This window comes from Rhynchophorus ferrugineus, unplaced genomic scaffold (genome assembly GCF_030347505.1).
Source record: "Rhynchophorus ferrugineus isolate W39M unplaced genomic scaffold, kcgeb_rfMv2 rfM4, whole genome shotgun sequence".
Lineage (NCBI taxonomy): Eukaryota > Metazoa > Arthropoda > Insecta > Coleoptera > Curculionidae > Rhynchophorus > Rhynchophorus ferrugineus.
The window spans coordinates 29,624,469-29,646,223 of NW_027472583.1; the positions used below are offsets into that span (position 1 = coordinate 29,624,469).

The 21,755-nt window shown below is 32.9% G+C and overlaps 1 protein-coding gene across 2 annotated transcripts; it reads right to left on the bottom strand.

Annotated features, from left to right (window-relative positions):
• Positions 1-9,655: 9,655 nt before the first annotated feature.
• Positions 9,656-20,826, bottom strand: LOC143195487 (venom carboxylesterase-6). Of its 2 annotated transcripts, none has more exons than XM_076402700.1 (9): positions 20,689-20,826; positions 20,398-20,546; positions 15,402-15,513; positions 15,163-15,348; positions 13,371-13,556; positions 12,766-13,298; positions 11,061-11,211; positions 10,879-11,002; positions 9,656-9,961 (listed from the first exon to the last, which is right to left on the bottom strand). In XM_076402700.1, the coding sequence occupies exons 1-9, from the start codon at positions 20,732-20,734 to the stop codon at positions 9,769-9,771; spliced, it is 1,680 nt and encodes a 559-aa protein (XP_076258815.1). In that variant the 5' UTR covers positions 20,735-20,826; the 3' UTR covers positions 9,656-9,768. The 2 variants fall into 2 exon arrangements, with proteins under 2 accessions (XP_076258815.1, XP_076258814.1); XM_076402699.1 differs by having other exon boundaries at positions 12,766-13,310.
• Positions 20,827-21,755: the final 929 nt, after the last annotated feature.

Sequence of the window (21,755 nt, forward strand, 5' to 3'; positions counted from 1 at the left end):
TAGTCTTCTATTTTTTTGTTTAATTAGTAATATTCTATACTATTTGCTACATACTGATGGTAATCCTTTATTTTGTTAATAGAACTTTTTAATTAATATCGTTATCTGGCTTTTTAAAGAGGCAATAAAGTCCAAATATTTAAATTACAGTGAAACAGTTATTTCTTCATGTACGTAATTATTCAACACGTATCTTGTAAATGGGGATATTTGTTATTGGAATACAATCGGACTTGAACTATTATGAAATGCTGGAAGAAGTAAGTAGTTGATGAAGTACTACGATAAGTCCAAAAAAACAGATATAGTATAATAACAATATATAGTATAACAATAATATAAAGCATAATAATAATATATAATATAATAATAAACATTATAAACATAGCATATATAAGTTTCTGAACCATAGCTGCAAATATTTTTTAAGATATTGGGAAAAATGGTGATCAAGATTTTTTGAACTCTATGTTAGTCGTTTAGTAGTGTTAGTAGTTTAGTAGTTTCAATAATCAACAAACAAATTATCGCAAGATTATATTCAGAACTGTGAAAACTTCAGATCATTAAATATAACTATACATAATTTTTCTTTGCTTTTATATTATAAACATAAATATGGAATCATAAATGAAGTAATACATGTTTGTATATTAAAACAGAGAATATATGAATAAAACAATTTTGAAATTGATATTTGCTTTTAGAATGTATATTAAAACAATAGCGAACACAATTAGGTAATTTATTTTTTACAATTTAGAAATGTATATTAAATGACTGTATTTACAAAATCATTAAATGGGCTATTGATTTTTTAAAACTTAGGTCTATAAAGTAAATAAAATAAATGGTATAAGGTTAAAAAAATAAAATGTCATATGGTCGTATACATTTTTGAATTAGTCGTTAAACACCTTATTATTTATCAATGTTTTTGTTTGATGTTCAAATGTTTAAAAATATACTTTTAATAATTCATAATTTCTTCTATTTGTCCTTTGTATTCCATCTATGCAAATTATGTAGTTAGTATCATTTCAACTTCTGCATATTTTCATTACTTCATTTATGTCATGTGATCTTTATATTTTATTCATATTCCTTACCTAATATATATATTGAAGAGCAATAAATACACCAGACTGGTTAAAAGAACAATTTCTTTACCTAAATTTAAAAAAGAAAATTCAATCGTTTATTACTTACTTATTCCACTTTTCAATCTTTGAAACTGTAGCAGTAATTTTTTTCCTAGCAATAGATGTATTTATTTATTGTTTTATGTAAAACTTATGTCATCCTTACAAGTAGTTTTTCTTTAATTTGCGTTCTATGGTTTGCCTTAATCTACTGGTTTTTAGTTTGTCTTAAGTCCCATGTGGGAACTAAAAACTCACCAAAAAATGAGGAATTAAAATTCTATGAAGCTATTTTATAATTGTACTAATTTTATTGTAGTTAAAAAAATACACAATGTTGTTCGATACGACCGAACATGTAACCGAATCAACTTATAAAATTAGCCTGGTTGTCAAATGTATGTAAAATTCTTCAAAAATTTAGTCATAATAATTAGAGGTTATAAAATGGCTAAACGTCAATTTATTAAGTTAATAATGTTCCTCTCGTAATAGAGTAAAGGGAATAATTTGAAAATGATATGTTACTAAAACTTGTTTACACAGTATATTCAATATAAAATTCGAAATTAATTTAATATATAACATCAGTTAAAATAATAAATGTCTATATTTTAAAACATATTAATATATAAGCCAACTATCTCAAGAATTTGAAATTTTATCTCAAACATTTTTTAAATGGAATTTAATTATATCTAATTTCATTTAAGTTTTAATAATCAACAAACAAATTATCGCAAGATTACATTCAGAACTGTGAAAACTTCAGATCATTAAATATAACTATACATAATTTTTCTTTGCTTTTATATTATAAACATAAATATGGAATAATAAATGAAGTAATACATGTTTGTATATTAAAACAGAGAATATATGAATAAAACAATTTTGAAATTGATATTTGCTTTTAGAATGTATATTAAAACAATAGCGAACACAATTAGATAATTAATTTTTTACAATTTAGAAATGTATATTTAATGACTGTATTTACAAAATCATTAAATGGGCTATTGATTTTTTAAAACTTAGGTCTATAAAGTAAATAAAATAAATGGTATAAGGTTAAAAAAATAAAATGTCATATGGTCGTATACATTTTTGAATTAGTCGTTAAACACCTTATTATTTATCAATGTTTTTGTTTGATGTTCAAATGTTTAAAAATATACTTTTAATAATTCATAATTTCTTCTATTGTTCCTTTGTATTCCATCTATGCAAATTATGTAGTTAGTATCATTTTAACTTCTACATATTTTCATTACTTCATTTATGTCATGTGATCTTTATATTTTATTCATATTCCTGACCTAACATATATATTGAAGAGCAATAAATACACCAGACTGGTTAAAAGAACAATTTCTTTACCTAAATTTAAAAAAGAAAATTCAATCGTTCATTACTTACTTATTCCACTTTTCAATCTTTGAAACTGTAGCAGTAATTTTTTTCCTAGCAATAGATGTATTTATTTATTGTTTTATGTAAAACTTATGTCATCCTTACAAGTAGTTTTTCTTTAATTTGCGTTCTATGGTTTGCCTTAATCTACTGGTTTTTAGTTTGTCTTAAGTCCCATGTGGGAACTAAAAACTCACCAAAAAATGAGGAATTAAAATTCTATGAAGCTATTTTATAATTGTTAATATTCGTTGCAACATTCATTTTAATTCTTGTTGCACAAATTAAAGTATTTATTGCTTGCAATATTTAGTTAGTACGTTGGTAGGAAATGCATTTACCAATGGAAAATGAAATAAATTAGTTAATACCACTAATAAAGTTAATACCACTAAAATTTACAGACAATTCTTAGTAACCTTTCAAATTGCCTCAGTTCTTAAGCAAAGATAAGTTTTCTCAGCTGTTCTGTATTCACCAGAAATCACTTTAAATCAAAAGCTGGTTGCGAAATATTGTTTATATATTTTCTTTCACCGATCTGATGGCTATTCCTAGTTGCTTAATTTCGGCGTACTTCGTTTTATCCGAATTTACTTATTTATATCTGTACCACACTTGTGCTCCATAAAGGCAGACTGGACGAACTGGCATTTTATACAGAGTCGCTTTCAGGGGAATGTGAAGTTTACTTTTTCTGCAGAGAGGTGGGAAGAGTAGACTATAAACGCCATTGCTTTTGCAGATAGCGTGCTAGATTTGGGCTGACCATTGGAACCTGCGGTCGAACTTGAGACCGAGGTATTATATTTTCTTGAGCCAGGGGAGCCTTCTTGCGGCGGAACAGAATAACCTGAGATTTGTTCGGGTTTATCTGCAGACGCCAGAATTTGCACCACGCAATCGTCTGGTTCAGTTGGATTTAAAGTATGTCGCGAATAGCTTCGGGACTCTAACCGGTTGTGAAGAAGGCTGTTTCTTCTGCATAAAATACTGTGTTGGAATGTTTGTGGAGTGGGAAATCAGCAATGTAAAGGTTGAATAGGGCAAGGGCTAGTGGAGCACCTTACGGAACTCCTGTGGAAATCTGTTTTCGAGAGGAGACTGCGTCACCAGTCCTTACTTGAAAGGACCTACCATCCAAGTATGAAATCTTTGAAAACATCTAAAAAGATGGCTCCAGTATTTTGACTTTTTCTTATTACCTGGTGGATTTTTGCTGCGACGCGAGCAGCTTGATGAAGGCTTGAATGTTTGGCATGGAAACCGAGTTGTTCGTTCGGGATTATGTGGTGTGCGTCTGTGAAGCTATTCAAAGCGTGTAACATCGCTTTTTCGGAAAGTTTGGAAAGTGACCTAATCAGGCTGATGGACCTGTAGTCAGATGGATTGGACTTCGCTTTCTTTTTAGGAATGACAGCAACAAGCGCATGTTTCCAATTCTTTGGCAAATGCTTTAACCTCAGGATGGAGTTGATTATATTGGCAAGTTTTGATAGTTGCTAGTGAGGTTTTTCAGATGGTTTATGGTTATACCATCTGGTTCTGGAGCTTTTTTAGACGATTATGGAGATTTTTTAGGCGTTTTATGGAGAGCTGAAGGTTTCTGGGAGAGACTGTGATCTTCAGAAGATGCACTGATTGGAAGTTTTTCCTCTTCAGAGAGGGGATTCTTCGTCTATGATGGACAACGTCTGTTGGGATAGCCCAAGACATGGATTGCATTTAATTTGATTCTCGAATAAATTAACGAGTAGCTCGGCTTTTTCCGGATTTGTTAAGGCGATGTCCGTGGAGGAATCGGCGTTTAGAGGAGGGATTGCGTTCGAATTTTTCCCTATTACGCCTTTGGTGGCGCGCCATAAGTCATAAAGAGCAGTGGGGTTGCCTAGATTTTGAAGAAATAATTCCCATTTTCGCTCGTTCCAGGCTTTAACCTTGTCCTTGACTTCTCTGCTAGCGCATATTACACAAAATTCTTCTTCATATAATTTTCAACCGAACCAAATTTCACGCCCCAGTTTCCAGCAAAAAGGGAGGCCACATGTTCGCTAAGTCTATTAACATATTGATATTTATATATAAAAATTATTTCGTTCGTTATTAGGTTAAATAAATGGTTTAGACCGAAGTAGTAATGAATTCATGTCATCACGATGTCTTCGTGTTAACTTTTTCTGGCGCTTAAAATTAGACCGTATTTTCCTACTTAGTTTATTCTAGTTAAAAATATGTACAATGCGAATATACACGATGCGTCCGAACATGTAACCGAAGCAATTTATAAAATTAGTGGTAATACTTACCGGTTATATACTGGCAAACATTGTTTTGACTCTATGCTAGTTTTGATAAATTTCGAATAATTACTTAGTGTTTGTGATTACTCTGATTGAAAATGCAAAAGCCAATAAATAATCAGCGCCAGAAACAGATCGAACCTCTAAGGAGTTCCTTCGAACAGTAACGATAATGGTCAAAGTTGATGCGAAAACATTACGATGTTGTGTTGAATAAATGTATATATATATATATATATATATATATATTTACATAGTTCATCCAACAAAACAACCAATGCGCGTCATTGACGATAGTGAATATACTACCAAATGCAGTTTGTAATAATGTAAAATTCATTTTAAACTCGAGGCGGATTTGTTCTTCTTCTCATTTCAAAAGTTCCTTAGTTCAAAAGAGAATGTTCTCTGATATGTAGGAACACGCAACCGAATCGTTTACAAAATTAGATATGTTAGTACTACTGGTCAATCCTGTTGTCAAATGTCTACCAAATTCTTAAAGATATTAATGATAATAATTAAGGCTTCGAAATCGGTAAACGTTGTAAATCAAAATTCTGCTGACGTAATAAATTTTGATGACGTTCGTTGGCTGTTTTATTGGATAGATTATGAAACAAATTTTTGATGTTTTTAAAGAAATTAACTATCCTTCAGGATAGGTCACACTCACTTAAGATGTTCAGCTGTGATATAATTTACACCTATTTCACTCGCATTCATTATTACATTAATTCGTTCATTATAACACTAGTTCCTAGAGGGTTTATCATCATCGGTCTTCGAAGGATGTGTTGGCGATCTAGTAGCTAGAGCTTTGTTTTTGGTTTAGGGAATTGCGGGTCTTGTTGATTTGTAAGTCATAATTTTCACATTCCAATCTATTATTTTATTTTTAAGTCTGTCTGAAATCTTTATTTACATGCCTCTTGGTTCTAGTTCATTGCCACCAATCAAGAATTTACCTTCTGTAATTCTTGTACAATTATGTATAATGTGCTTGTATTTCTTTTATTTTAGAAAATATATCGTCTTGTTTAATTCTGAAGAGTTTTGTAGTAATATAGGATGTTAATATGTGTACATAATGTTTTGGAAACCTTTTGTTTAGTTTACATTTAAAGTCTTCTTGCATACTTTATTAATATCTTGTTTAGAAAAACAGCGTAGCATTTTTGTTTTTCCTCCAAATAATATTTAATAATGTCTATATATGACTCCAAACTGATAGTTCGGGTTTAACTCAATATTTATTTTATTTTGCCATCGATATTTTCTTAAAAAGTGTCGAGACCATTGTTAGGTAGAAGGGTCTGTATAATTTAACATTATATAGTGGTATACCAGGTTTTGGTATCATGATGAATTGAACTTTCCACTGCACGGGTATATATTTAAGCCTTATTATAATATTTCTAGGCAATTGTTTTAATATTCTCCTAGTAAATAGATAGAATCTCGATGCTTACTTTGGGTTCAGATTTATTTATACATTCTTAGTTTCTTGAAATATTTTATGATGCGGGATTAAAGTTAGTTATTGCGTGATTTGCCTATTTTGGTTATGATTATTTACTTTCGCTACATATTTAGAAAAGAGTGTTTACTCTAAACTAGAAGCTTACTCTTGACTAGAACTAGTTAGCAGAAACATTTCTGAATTTGATTTTGTAATTTGGGAATGTATAGATACATTATTTTCACTATATCATATTTAGTCAGTATATCGTCTTATAGTTCAAAAACCATTTAACCATGTCTTGTTATGTTCTCGTTTGTCTTGACTCTTTTTTATCCAAAATATACACAGAATATACACACATTGCCAAACCTGACCAGTAAGAATTATATTCTACACACATGATTTTAGTTAAATACCAAAATGCTAATGCTGTTGTATAGGATGATATGTTATTATAATGTAACAGTATTCCCCTTTATATATATTACAGCATACAGCAGATGAACAATTTTCAACATATTATTTAGCAGTAACTGTTTCTGCATAGGTAATTTCGGTAGGCCTCTTCTATCATCTTCTTCACTGCAGCAATAATTTCGCTAGCCAATGATGGTGTAGATATTCCTAAATGCTGATTCCAAAACATTTCTCGTGCTCACACGCGTCCACGCTTTTTCGAGGTCATAGTAAATCATTATCTTTATGACTTTGTCAAAAACGTAGATTATTTAATTTTCTTATTGAATTGTTTTTAAAATATTAATTATCCAAATCCAAACTAAACTGGATATAAATTTTTTTTTTAATTGTTAACTATTTTTTATTCTATAGTATTTATTTTAGTTAGTAGTCTATATAAAATGGTTCACCGAATATGCTGTCCATTTTAACCGTATTGCAGAAAGGAAAAGCTTAATAGTTATACATCAGTTTAGGTTCGTTAATACGACATAATTCGACAAATGACCACATGTTTGGAATAACAAATGTAATTCAAAAAGCCTATGAAGGTAAAAAGGTATGTTCAGCTATATTCTTAGATGTAGCACAAGCTTTCGATAAGGTATGACGGCCTTGTTTATAAACTACAGAAAACGTTTCTGAAACAACACATTAAACTATTAAAATCTTACATTACGACCAGAATATTTAGAGTCAAACAAGAGGAGTGAGAGTAGAGTCAAAAAACTAGGAAGTATTCTCTCCTACTCTACCCATCTGATATACTACAAATGGAAAATGTCACGATGGCTACATGTGCTGATAACACTGCGAATCTTGCTGTCGTATAATGGAATAATTGGATGGCACAAGCACCAATAACAATAAATAATACTATCTTTCCATATAGAACATCAACAAAGCTAACCATCTCGGAATAAATCTTGAATGAAAAACTTGGAACATGTAAAAATGAAAATGAAAGAAATGGAGTTAAAATTTAGGAAAACGCATTGGTTAATTGGAAGAAAATCACAATTATAACAGATAAATTGAAAAGTCCCCGGCCTACCATAGACAAACACATTTTTTTGGCAAAATCAGTTTTTTTTATTTAACCTAATTCCCTTCAAGGGTGATATACTGATTATAGCTACCCTTCAACTTTTCAATACCATTTTTGTAGTACGATTTGTCCTTTGCTTCAAAATAGGCCTCAGTTTCGGCGATCACCTTTTCATTCGACGAAAATTTCTTCCCAGTGAGCATTTTTTGAGATCTGAGAACAGGAAATAGTCGCTGGGGGCCAGATCTGGAGAATACGGTGGAAGAGGAAGCAATTCGAAGCCCAATTCATGGATGTTTGCCATCGTTTTCACTCACCTGAGACACGGTGCATTGTTTTGGTGAAGCAGCACTTTCATTTTCTTCAAATGCGGTCGTTTTTCGTCCTTTAAACGGTCCAATAACGCTATTCAATAGCGACTATGATGGTCCTTCCTTTTTCAAGGTAGTCAATGAAAATTATTCCTTGCGTATCTTAAAATACAGACGCCATAACCTTGCCAGCCGACTGTTGCGTTTTCCCACGCTTTGGAGCGGGTTCATCGTGTGCAGTCCACTCGGATGACTGTCGATTGGACTTCGGACTGAAATGATGGAGCCATGTTTCATTCATTGTCGCATATCGACGAAAAAACTCGGGTTTATTATGCTTGATCATCGTCAAACACTGCTCCGAGTCATCAACTCGTTGTTGTTTTTGGTCAAGTGAACTCCCGCGGCACCCACTTTGCACAGAGCTTTCTCATACTTAAATATTCGTGAATGATATGATATACATGTTCAGTTGATATCTTCAGAGTGTCTGCTATTTCATTCAATTTAAATTTACGGTCATTCAAAATCATTTTGTGGATTTTTTAACTGTTTTCGTCGGTAACAACCTTTTTTGGGCGTCCATTACGTTCACCGTCTTCCTTGCTCATTTCATCACGTCTAAACTTAGCATACCAATCCTTGCTGGTTAATTTTCCTGGGGCAGAGCCAAGTTTTTGCTTGAACTGTATTTTTTCCCTTCAAAAAGCAATATTTTATCAACACGCAAAATTCCTTCTTATCAATTTTTTTCACAATAACAAAAGTTGCTTCACTCAAAATGCTATAATCCACAAACTAATGATCCGACGGCTGTCAAATTTATACACGCATCTTTTGAGGGTTAGGGCTAACTAAAAAATATATGGATTTAATTCTAATTGCGCCATCTGTGTCAGGCCGGAGACTTTTAATTGACCTCTTAAGCACATAATAAATTGCTATTATACAAGCAAGTATTGAAACCTATACGGACCTACGGAATTACAATTATGGTGATGTTCTGCGAAAAATAATATAAATATACAATACAAGTTTTTCAGAACAAAGTCCTGAGAAGTAGATGCGCCGAGATACTACAGGACTGATTACTAACACCGACTGTCACTTAGGGAATCGAGTGAATTGGAAGGAGATATGAGGACAGACTTCATTCTCATCTCAATATCGAGTAATACAACTCTTGGATATCACCAGAACAGGACACATACTCAAAAGAATCAAACCATTCGATCTTTTGCAGTTTAGTGAGATGAATTTAATGGAAACAGCAGTGTTAAAACATAAACATTATTACACTAAAGACTAAGATAGGACCGATGGCTCCTCCTAGATATATACCTAGATTCAAGTTATTGTAAAGACAAATTGTAGGTCAGACTGCAACGACTAGTAACAATGTAATATATTAATTAAAAAAATTAGTCTTGCATGATGTAATGAATATAGGAATTTATTGACATGTGAATAAAACAACAAATAAAAAATAAATGAATAGTTGAAAAAAAGTCATTATATAATATTAACAATATTAGACGTTTATTTTTTGTTCACGGTGTATACAGTATCTTGCAATTAATATGCAATCTATATATCTCACATATATTTCGTCATCCGTATTAATAATAAACTACAATTCGTCCTTGTCGATAATAACATCCAGGAAATGATTTTCACGGAATGGTAGACTATGCCAGAAAGATCTCTCGCCGATTTCCGTCCGATATACCATGGCTGTTTCTGTAGGGCCGTCGATTTTCAGCTGGGCGAACTCTGCTTCAGGTGTTTTGGATACTGGTTTCCATTCTGTTATGTTCGGCACGCTAATGTTACAGTTATGTATTAGCTAACAGTTGTTTATGTATAAGTTGTAAAATTAATTATATATATTATAGTTATGACATAGCAGAAAAGCATACTATAATGCATTTTTAAGACACTATTTTTTCTGTTAAATTAAAAGATCATACAAGGTATAGACTGAAATTTTTGTGGGTTTGTGGACATATACTGATACTGTGTATTAAATCCCATCGGGAACATTTGTAACCAAATTCATATTGAAGCCTCTGACAGGCTATACTTTTCAGTATATGTCGTTTGTGTGAACGAACAAGACGAAGAACATTGTGGGCAGCCGAATTCGGTGTGTGGGACCGAATTTCCGCAAACAATTTCTGAAGCAAATGATTTCTGGTTCTGATTTTCCATTATCTCTGATGATGATGAAAAGTGGATCAATTACGATAACGTAAAGCAAGAATTATCTTGGTCAAAGCACGATTTGCCGCGCCTGGATTGATGACCAGAAAGATTTTGTTTGCGTTTGGTAGGATTGGCAAGGAATTATATACTATAATTATAACCTATATTGTAAATAATTGAGCCGCCTGAAGAAAATAATCTTGGACATGAATTGTGGTTTAAGACAACGCCATATATATCAATAACAAGTCCATTTTCTAGTCCAGACCTGGCAGTGATTATAACCTATTCTTGTCAATGTCAGTCAATGGTAATTTATATCTCTAAAAAATTAACGTATAGTGAGGCGTGTGAAAATCGACAATCCCTGTTTTTTACACCAGAGGCTTCTATGGAAGAGGTATAATGGAATTACATTCAAATTGGCAATAAGTTATCGAACGAAACAGCTCATGTCAGATCTATATCAGATCATTCTAAGTGTGCTAAATAAAGGCTTCAATTTCATATAATCGATTTAGGCGAATATACATACGTTTTATTCATAAATGAAGTAATTAAATCGACAAAAATTTGGCTCATTTGTTTGTCCTGGTCTGTAGAAAGAGTATCCAAGTCAGTCTTCAAAATGTAGATGGTGTCATCTCCATGTGAGCAACCTGAATATTATGTATTGTTATTAGATTATGAAATTTAGTGTTAAAAGTATTATTATACCTATATCGACATTAGAGCCTGTTCTTGGATTGGATTTGCTTACTGCTCCCCTGTATGAGTATGCATAACTGAAAACGTCAGATTCGGTAGCGATACTTTGTAGTCTGGCTGATGTTTCAATGTCACTAAGAAAAAGTCGATCTCCGATAAGCTAAAAGATATATTAATTGTTGAATAATGTTGAATACAAAGTTGAATACAATAGTTGTAAATATTTTAATACATAAGTTTTGTTTCATAGTAGTACAATGAAGATTGTTTATTTTTTAAACAATAAACAAATTCCACAATATTAAGATTTCTCTCGTACGAAACGTGAATACAAAAATTATTTGAAGGCAAGGCCGACATTTATGTATTTAATTAAGTTTCGGTTTATCCTCGTTTTTGTTCACTTGTCTTTCATACTCTATACTTTTCAACGACTATATGCAGTACTAGGTTTTTCAATAAGTCTGCGGAAATGAAAAAAAATCTGAAACGAAAATTAAAAAACAAGGTCAGCTAAATCTAGTGAATAAGCTGGATGATTACTTTTTTAATTAATTGATCTTGATATAATTTTTTTGTAAACAGAGGTCTTTTTCAAGAAATTTTCAATCTAATTCGTCCAAAATGTTACACTAATAATCAACATTTAATGTTCGACAAATTTGGAGGTAGTTAACCCCTTTAACATTTTTATGACATCTTTTCGTCGATTTTTGAAGACCTTTTCATTTCGGAAAGGAAGGACTGGGTTCACATCAATTCTTAGCTTTTTGTTTTGATTCAGCATCATGGAAGCAGACTTGGATCTGTACAATAAACTGATGAAGCGATGGATATAATTTATTTTTAGTGAATGCGACATTTCTTTAATAAGTTAGATTTAATTGAATCATGACATTTTGATGTACTAATTAAAAATGAAATATTTAAATTCCATCTAATACAATTCTATGTTGGCTGAACAACTTATCCGATGCCCTGTCCAGTATGCTACATACATGTCTTATAGATATATTTCCATTAAAATCGTTTTGTAATGAGTTCATGGTTTGTATACACAGTTGTGTGAATAGTATCAACGATTAAATATTTTAAGTCATTTCTTTTTCATTGATTAATGACTTCATTAATCTCGTCCTCTGTAAATAATCTATCGTTTACTAAGTTGTATTATCTATGATTTCAAGGATATTGAGTTGTATTATCTACACTTGACTTGGTTTCAAGTTAACCTATTTATTCTGTGATACCTATTCTGAAATAATATTGATGATCATATACTCCTATTTTTATAGCATAATGTAATACATGTATATATCAATCTATTATCAATCTACATCTGATGCCCGGAGTTAATGATACTTCATAATAATAATGCATACTTCTCTATCAATATGCTGCTGTTTTACCGCTGGCTGGAAATATTTTTGACCGCTTTCTTTATTAGTGTTGTTCGTTAAGACTTCTAACCAAAAGGTCGATTTTACTACAGAAGTTTGTGAGGAATTCATCCACCTATCATTCAATAAAGAATACCAAACTATTGTTTTGCGCCTTTATTCCTCAAATATGTATTGATTGTAGCATCTGAATCGAATAACATTTTTAACATAAACTCTGAGATAAAAAGAGGATTTTTTTTAATTACCACAATTCAAAATACTTCAAGTTCATCATGCATCATTACAGAAACACATATTTTCATTGAACTTACCTTTACTAAAGTATTATAGGTATCTATAGTGACGTGATTTTCCCCTAGATAGTGTTCCCTAATTTGTCTTGATACGTCGTCTTTCAGTCTTGGTTCAACACTCTCGTTATAATGCAGCACAAATGGTATTATCTCATTCCATTTAGTGTCGATATCAATAAGATGCTGATCATTAGAATAAAAATCGAATGCTGGATATAATCCTTCGGCTGTCGTATGAGATATTAACCAAGGAAGATCCTGAACCTTTCCTTCTAGAAGCAGTTTGTAAGGATGATCAGGCAGGACTGGATTTTTCGACCAGTAGCCATCAACTACAATACCAAAAGGCGAGAAAGGGTTGTAGAGGAAGTTCAGGAAAAACTTAACAGCTCCTACTATTTCAGCGGCTGGTTTTGTTTTAAGACACTGAACGATCTCTCGGGAGCTTCCTGTAGGACATCCAATCAGATCGGCGAGTCTCGCGGTTTTCTGCTTGGAATGTTCAGCAAGTACCCAAGGATTCAGCATACATCCACTTTGGGAGATACCAGCTTTGAACAGACCTAATCAAATAATTGTCATAATTGTTTTGATTTAATAAGAAAGAGTGTTGGTGATATTACCTGTAGATTCCGGGGAAAGATAGTGAAAATGTACGCTGGCACCACCAGCTGATAGACCAAAAATGGTGATGGATTCAGGATTTCCTCCAAAATATTGAATGTTTTCTTTTACCCATTGTAAGGCTTTGATTTGATCGCGTAAACCGAGATTACCTGGCAGCTCTTCGTCTTCAGTACTTAAAAATCCTTTAAAAATAAAAATAAATTTAATTAGTTTTGATATTAACCATTTTTGTGGTCTTTACTTATAGGGTCAGTGGAGAAACTAATGGTACAACTAACTGGTGCTTTGTAACTATTTTCCTTTATATTTTTAAAAATCATTAATACTCATTGTAGCATTAGTAATTTCAAATGGTTTCAACCTATAGTAGATTACATCTTTTTAATCCAAAATATCAGATGTCACAAAACAAACTATATTTTAAAGAATCAATTCACTATATATAAATGATTATAGCGACTCTCCAACTTTTCGATACCATGTTTGTAGTACGATTTGTCCTTTTCTTCAAAAGAGGCCTCAGTTTCGGCGATCACCTCTTCATTCGACGAACATTTTTCCCAGCGAGCATTCTTTTGAAATCTGAGAACAGGAATTAGTCGCTGGGGGCCAGATCTGGAGAATACGGTAGATCTAATAATAAGCCCAATTCGTGGATTTTTGCCATCGTTTTTACTGACTTGTGACACGGTGCATTGTCTTGGTGGAGCAGCACTTTCTTTTTCTTCAAATGCTGCCGTTTTTCGTCGATTTCGTCGTTCAAACGGTCCAATAACGTTATGTAATAGTCGCTGCTGATGGTCCTTCCTTTTTCAAGCGCATGGAAAATTATTCCATGCCCATCCCAAAATACAGACGCCATAACCTTGCCAGCCGACTGTTGCGTTTTCCCATACTTTGGAGCGGGTTCATCGTGTGCGGATGACTGTCGATTGGACTTCGGAGTGAAATGATGGATGGATGATGAAACATGGTCATCCATTGTCACATATCAACGCAAAAACTAAGGTTCATTACGCTTGATCATCTTCAAACATTGCTCCGAATCATCAAGACGTCGTTGTTTTTGGTCAAAAGTGAACCCGCGCGGCACCCACTTTGCACAAAGATTTCTCATACCCAAATATTCGTGAAAGATATGATGTACACGTTCAGTTGATATCTTGAGAGTGTCTGCTATTTCATTCAATTTCAATTTACGGCCATTCAAAATGATTTTGTGGATTTTTTTAATGTTTTAGTCGGTAACAACCTCTTTGGGGAGTCCACTGCGTTCACCGTCTTCGGTGCTCAGTTCACCACGTCTAAACTTAGCATACCAATTCTTGATGGTTGATTTTCCTGGGGCAGTGTCCGCTTACTCAGCATCAAGCCAGGTTTTTTCCTTCAACTATATCTTTTCCCTTCAAAAAGCAATCAACACTCGAAATTTCCTTTTATTATTTTTTTTTCACAATAACTAAAATTGCTTCACTCAAAATGCTATAATTCACAAACTAATGATCTGACAATTGTCAAATTTATAGACGCATCTTTTGAGGGCCAGGGCTAACTAAAAAACATATGGATTTTAATTCTAGTAGCGCTATCTATGTGCCAGGCCGGACTTTGCAATTGACGTGTTATAAACCGACAAATGTTGTTTTGGCGCTGTACTTGTTTTGATTGAATCTATTTAGCAACATTGCGACGTACTGACGTCATAAATTTTAATGACTTCAGTCGGCTATTTAATTGGACGGGTGGTATATTTGTTTTTTCAATGATTTATTTATAATGCATTCTTACCTAAAGGACCGAGTCTGTAATTGAAAGTAACGAATACCACTTTTCTATCCATGATAATTTCCGGTCCGTAACTGAATCCACTTCCGAACATGAAGGCACCTCCATGAATAAATACCAAGACGTCCATGTTGGCGCCTTCACCCAACATGTGAGTGTAGACATTAACGTAAAGACAGTCCTCATCGCCTATAAGTGAATTTTATTATCTCAATAGATCGTTGACTATACATGACGCTTACCATGAACTACGTAATTATCATCGGAATCTTGTCGATAGTGATCATATTGCATGCACCTAGTTTGAGTAGTCGCTTTCCATATACCTTCCCATGGTTCTATATCTTCTGGTGGCTGAAAACTCATAACATATATTATAATGCAAGAACTTTGATTACTTTCTTTCTGTTTTCTAATGTATAATGTTATAGACCCGTGTTTGTTAAAAAAAGAAAGTTAGCTTTAGCATTCGTGTATTTTGATCAGTGGAAAGGGGATGGACAAAATAATATGAATTCTTGAAATATACTCAATCTTTTTTATTTTTTAATTAATAAGGTGTTGAGTGTATTCGTATCTGAATGGTCTCCAATGGAATGTTGCCCCATTATTGTACCAAAACATCAGCCAATTGGTTCAATGATATTGGAGATGGAAACCTATCCCTCACCCTCTGCTCTAAAATTCCCCATGAGGGTTCAATGATGTTGAGGTTTAGTGATTATGCTAGCCAGGGAAGATGTTGGATATTATTATGATGCTCCTCAAACTTAGAGCGAACCATTTTGGCTATGTGTATGGGCACATTATCATCTTGGAATATGGTAGTGTTTGACAGAAATATACTATTCGTATTAAGAACTTCAACATTGAAGATATTGAGATATTCATTCGCAGTAATTTGGCTAGTGATGTGAGTGAGAGAACCTAATGAATACCATGATATTGTCACTTAAATCATAACGCAACCTCCTCAAGCTTGAATTTAAGAAGCCTGCTGCTCCAGGTCGTGAACTTCTTTTAGTTTTTATATACAGACTCGGTTTATAGAAAATAATGTAAACGATAATTCATCGGATGACACCAGATTCTTCTAATTATTAAGTGTCCAGGTTTTAATATCATTGCATCAGTTCTTTCACAGCTTAGCCCTTTGCAGCCTAGTGTACTTGATGAAGCTTCTTGAAAATAAATTTATAAGTGCCTCATGTTTTCGAGACGAAAGTAAAAAACCTATACATCCATATCTATGCCGCTAATTTTGTCTATGAAATAATTATATTACTTCAAGAAAATGTAAATACAAAATTAACCTAACCTAATTGTTAATTAACCACAACTGTGGTAAACAACAAGACGTATTTAGAAAGGACGCGTAGTTGTGAAAACTCTCAGGCTATATTACAAGTGCGCATGTGCAGTTCTAGCCAATTGAAACTTGTATAGGCTTGTTTTCGCCGTGAGGACATCTAATGTGGCCTGTACTGTAGGTTCCACCGCTACCCTTATTGGTGATCGCGATTAGATGCCATTGTATCTTTTAAAAGTTAGTATTTATATGGGTTATAATCAGGTGGCTGTAGGCGATTTGTTAATATTTGTAAAATTTGTAGTGATAAGGGTTTGTTATTTATTGTATTTTATAATAGAACTGTTATCTTGAATTTGACAAAATGTAAATAATTACGTGTTTTTTAATGGACAATATGTGGTTGGTTCGCCCTGAAGACACTAGGAATTTACTGAAAATATTTGTTACAGGGCGTAAAAAAGAATTTTATAAACAGTTATGGCTCCAGAAAATTTCATGCCTCGATCGCAGATTCCAATGGTCTGCCTAAATTCAGCATGTCATTTGCAAACGAAATGGCGTGTACAGCATATTATTTCTTCTACTCTACAGACAAAGCCAACTCCCAATCCCACAGAAAGCGAATCTGTATAAAATGCTAGTCCGCCCAATCTGCCTCAATGGAGCACAGGTGTGGTACAGGTATGTCTCGAAGAGACAACTTGAACTATTCCAAGTGTTCCAACCCAAAAAAGTCCGTGCGTTACTCAGAGCCCCATGGTTTATGAGGAACGTCAATACACACCTCAAATCAGGCATCCCGTTTGTTAAAAAATTCATAAACATGCTCAGTGTAAAGTTCTCCATAGGAACCTTAGAATACGATAACACATTAATAAAACACTCCACAAATCCCGGTAGTAAACAAACTACGACAGTCCCAGTCGTAACCCAGGCGAACCAACCTGAAGCGACATCAGCCGAAGACCATTTGGTTCTAATTTGTCATTCTAGTAAACGAAAAAAAAAAGTTATTGGGCATGAATTCGCGCGAATTGTTTGGCTTAATTGAGGAGCTCCCTAACGACACTACTAGTGAAATGGGCGATTACAGCGATGACGATGATTTTGGCGTACCGTTTCTGAAATTTTGATTATGAAAAATTACCCATTGTTTTTTCTGATGATATTGAACTCGAAAATATAAATAATGTAGAAAGTAACATAAGTTTCGAATGGGATAATGATGATGATATAACTTTTTCTATTATCCGAACCCAAGAAATAGCAAAAAGACTTGGTGGACTAAATCTGCAACGCATTGTCTGCAACATCTAAAACAATTTGATGCAATATCTGGACCAGCAGATGAAGTTGATATTAAAACACTCATTGATATGTTCTTACATATTTTTCCGGAAAGTTTTTGAACATTACGGTATTCCAGACAAATCTCTGTGCCCTACGAAAGTCGGGTGGAAATTCCCGCGCATTTTTATTTACGAATTTGAAAGAATTATAAGTGTTTATTATTATCAACTTGATAATGGGTATAAAAATTTGCCAAGTTATAGAGACTGAGGCGAACTTAGAGATACCTTTGTAAGTTCTGTGATGTCAAGAAATCGATTTACCTGGATGTTAGCCCATTGGATATTTTATTCAAAATATTTCTAAACTCTCTGAGACCGAAATCATAATTAGGTTATAGACGAATCAATGATTCGCTTCAAGTGTCGTAACTACGAGGATCATACAATATATGCCAAATAAACCAATAAAAGAGGGTATAAAGTTTGGATTAGGGCTGATGAGTCCGGCTATGTGTCTGAATTTCAAATATTACGGAACTGTGAGGAAAAAGCAGAAAGAGGAGAATCTGATTGGCGAGTGAGTTCTAACGGTTGTTTCGGTTCGCGCTTGCTTCCTTTATAAAGGGTTTCCATGTTTCTAATCACAGCTCTTCCATAAATCTTAGCTTTATGAAGCTCCCATCATACTGTTTTTGTTGAAACAGTATTACTCAAGTGAGTATTGAGTTCCGCTGTCATTTTTGTGACGGTAGTTTTATGTTTTTTAATGTTCGTTAGTCACTTTTGGTTTTGGTCACTATTTTTCTTCACCGATAATGTTTTACCATATTTTGTGTTTGTGTTAGGATACTGTCAGACGGATACTTTTTTTCAAAGGTGCTCCCGCGAACCGAGCATCAATTATTTGCTCCCTTACGAAGAGGGATTACATATTTTACCTATTGCATGTTTTAATCGTCACAGAAGCGTATACTGTATTAAAATATAACTAACCTACAATATTTGGCATGTAAATTCAGCAATATATACACGTCGTATTATTTACACGGAAGCAGTGTTGACAATATGCAACAAAATGTACTATATTGCATGGTGTTGATATTATTTTGTCTATTGCCTGTATGTTACATTTTATATTATATATTTTATATTATATTTTATATTTATATATATCGTCATACTGTAAGAACTTAGGGCGACGTTTCGACAGGATTCCATTGTCTTGATTTTTTCTGGCTTCTGCTCCGAAATATAATATCCAATATTTCCGAAAATAATTTAAAATTTTTAAAATAGGACATATTCTTAATGGTTTAATCTTTTAAGTTATGATAAACAAAATCGATCAAATTTATAGACTAATCAAATCGAAATTGTAAATCATTCCAATACATTAACATGATTTTCAAGATGTCCTCCATTAAAAATTGACGTGTCTTCATTTTTTTTTAATACTTATTAATGACAGTTTTGTAAAGGCTCTGGATTTTTAATGAAAAATATGGTAAACAATATCATGGAAGTTATAATTAAAACGAAAAATGAAAGAGAAGGTGCTGATGAAGATATGATCTTCGAGTACTTACATTTTCCGGTTGAACAATGGGTATTAAATTTGGAAAATCCGTACTTCTCAGTTGGACAATTGTAGGTATAGACTGTCTATTAAAACAGCCAATGCACTACGTCATGGATGACATCGAATATATTTACAATTGCAGTTTATAAAAATGTAAGATTCATTTTAAACCCGGAGCGTATTCTTCCTTCTCATTTTATCCTAGTCAGAAAGAGATAGAATACTATCTAATCTGTGTGAACATATAATTGAATCAGCATATAATTGGGTTGGGTTGCTACTAGCGGACCATGTTGCAAATGTTTGCGATATTCTTTAAAACATTAGCGATAATAGTTAGAGGTTATAAAATCGGTAAACGTTGTAAACTAAAATTTTACGTTGATGCGGCAATATTGCAACGTGCTGACGTCATAAATTTTGATGTATTTCACTGGCTACTTTATTAGACAACCTATAGCTTTCTCGCACATCGGGAAAGGTGGACGCATTATTAAAATTTGTATAGTTTAAAAAATTTGATACTGATATAGTATACAACCAAACATGTTTATTTTACGTAACACAATGCATACCGGATACAACTAGTCAACAATAGAAGTCTTACATTATGGATGTGAATATATAATATTAAGTGCCACTCAAAATAAATGGAACAATTACAGCTTGCAATGGTTTCTATAATTTGAAATCGATACATTTGAGTCGAAATATACAGAGGCATAAACGTGTTTTTGAATGATAATGTTTTAAAAAATCCATAAAAACCTTGAAAAGGCAACGACAAACACCACAAGACAGATGGGTAAATGGCGACTTTTAAATAAATCAACCATTTTCACAAAAAAATGTAAGCAACTATTTAAGGTTATATTATGTTGCTTATAAAATTATCGTTTTTTATTTTCAAACAGATAACCTTTCTTTTTAACATTAACTTAATGTAAAATTATCTTATGTAAATATATACATTTTATTACGTATTTTTTGATTACAAATGTCTAAACATACCTTTCAATTATTATTTATTTAAACTTTGTTTACATAGAATTTACCTCAAATCTCAAGTCGTTGACTGGTGGTTTCGCATACGGTATTCCTTCGAATTTATAGAAAGGATTCATATTCACTGTAATACCGATATCGCCCTGAAGAACTCCATTGGGAATAGTGAGTGTTGGTTGATAAGGTTGTGCAGGTAGCGCTAGAAGAAGCAGAATTTAATTAAACAAAAACCACGATTCAAAAGCTTGTTATAAGTAAAGATCGTTTAAGCAATATTACATATAAAAGAAATATTATAGAAATATAAGATAAGCCTTTAAAAATAAACAAAATTAATTTACCAGAGGTTAAAGAAACTATAATAATGACCGTGCAGATCAAATACATGTTGTTCGTGGTTTCCTCTCTACGTATCGAATCACTATGGAGCAGAGTCTTATCATATCAGTGTCAGAATAGCGTGTATTATCTTACGAAATATATTTAGATTGTCGTATTTTTGTGTATGCAAGGATCCTACTACTAATTCTTCATGCTACAATTATGTCTCATTGTTCAATATTTTGTAAGGGATTATGATGTTTATAGGTTTACTGTAGAAACTGTTACTGCTGGTTGATTTAAAAATTTTCTTCAGTTATAATTATGAAAAATATACATGACATAAAATTTATATTTGTTTGTAGTTTAAAATTAGTAATTTTACTCAACTATTAGCCCTTGCTACTTAGCCATTCTTCTTTATTAATTACATCTTACATTCGATATGCTTTGTACAATCTTAATTCACACATTAATTTATTACTACTGTTCTGTACTTGCATTAATATACAAGCAAGGCATATACGGGGTTTTTATATATATTTTAAAGTCTCCTTTTACCAACTATGGGTTTATCTGGACTGGGCCTAAAGTTTAACGTGGGCTCCGAACCACGGTCCTCAGCATTAAGCTTACCGACTGGCGAGTGAGCAACTTAAGAAATCATCCCAGTTGACATCCGGTCTTACCCAGCCTGGTTACTGGCGTGACTGGGATCATTTTCGTTGTCGGATTTTACACTCTTGCCTAGAACATTCATAAAATTTAAACAATCACAAATATAAATTTACGACCATGCCCCAGCAGGATTGGAACCCGTGGCTATCGCAACAGTAGGAGGATCGTCCCATCGCCTGTACCACTGCGCCACCTAGCCGGCTATATATGGGATTAATACGTCATTATGTATTTCTATTTAAGCTAATGTTAAAAATACACTTATACACTAAACTAGTTCCTGTGGTTTGGTTCGCTTTAATGTTGTGATTTCTAGCGTGTTGTCCAGTAGCTGCATTGCTTCCACATTGCTGTGATTTAACAACCTTGTTTCATGTTTTAGGGTGAAATCTTGGATCATTTCGTTTAT

What these genes read in the sequence shown, in the direction of transcription:
- LOC143195487 (XM_076402699.1), bottom strand. Translation starts at nt 20,734, where the DNA reads ATGTATTTGATCTGCACGGTCATTATTATAGTTTCTTTAACCTCTG. An exon ending in TTACAGACTCGGTCCTTTAG is followed by an intron (nt 13,557 to 15,162) that starts GTAAGAATGCAT and finishes TTATTTTTAAAG; the next exon opens with GATTTTTAAGTACTGAAGAC. An exon ending in TCTTTCCCCGGAATCTACAG is followed by an intron (nt 13,311 to 13,370) that starts GTAATATCACCA and finishes TTATTTGATTAG; the next exon opens with GTCTGTTCAAAGCTGGTATC.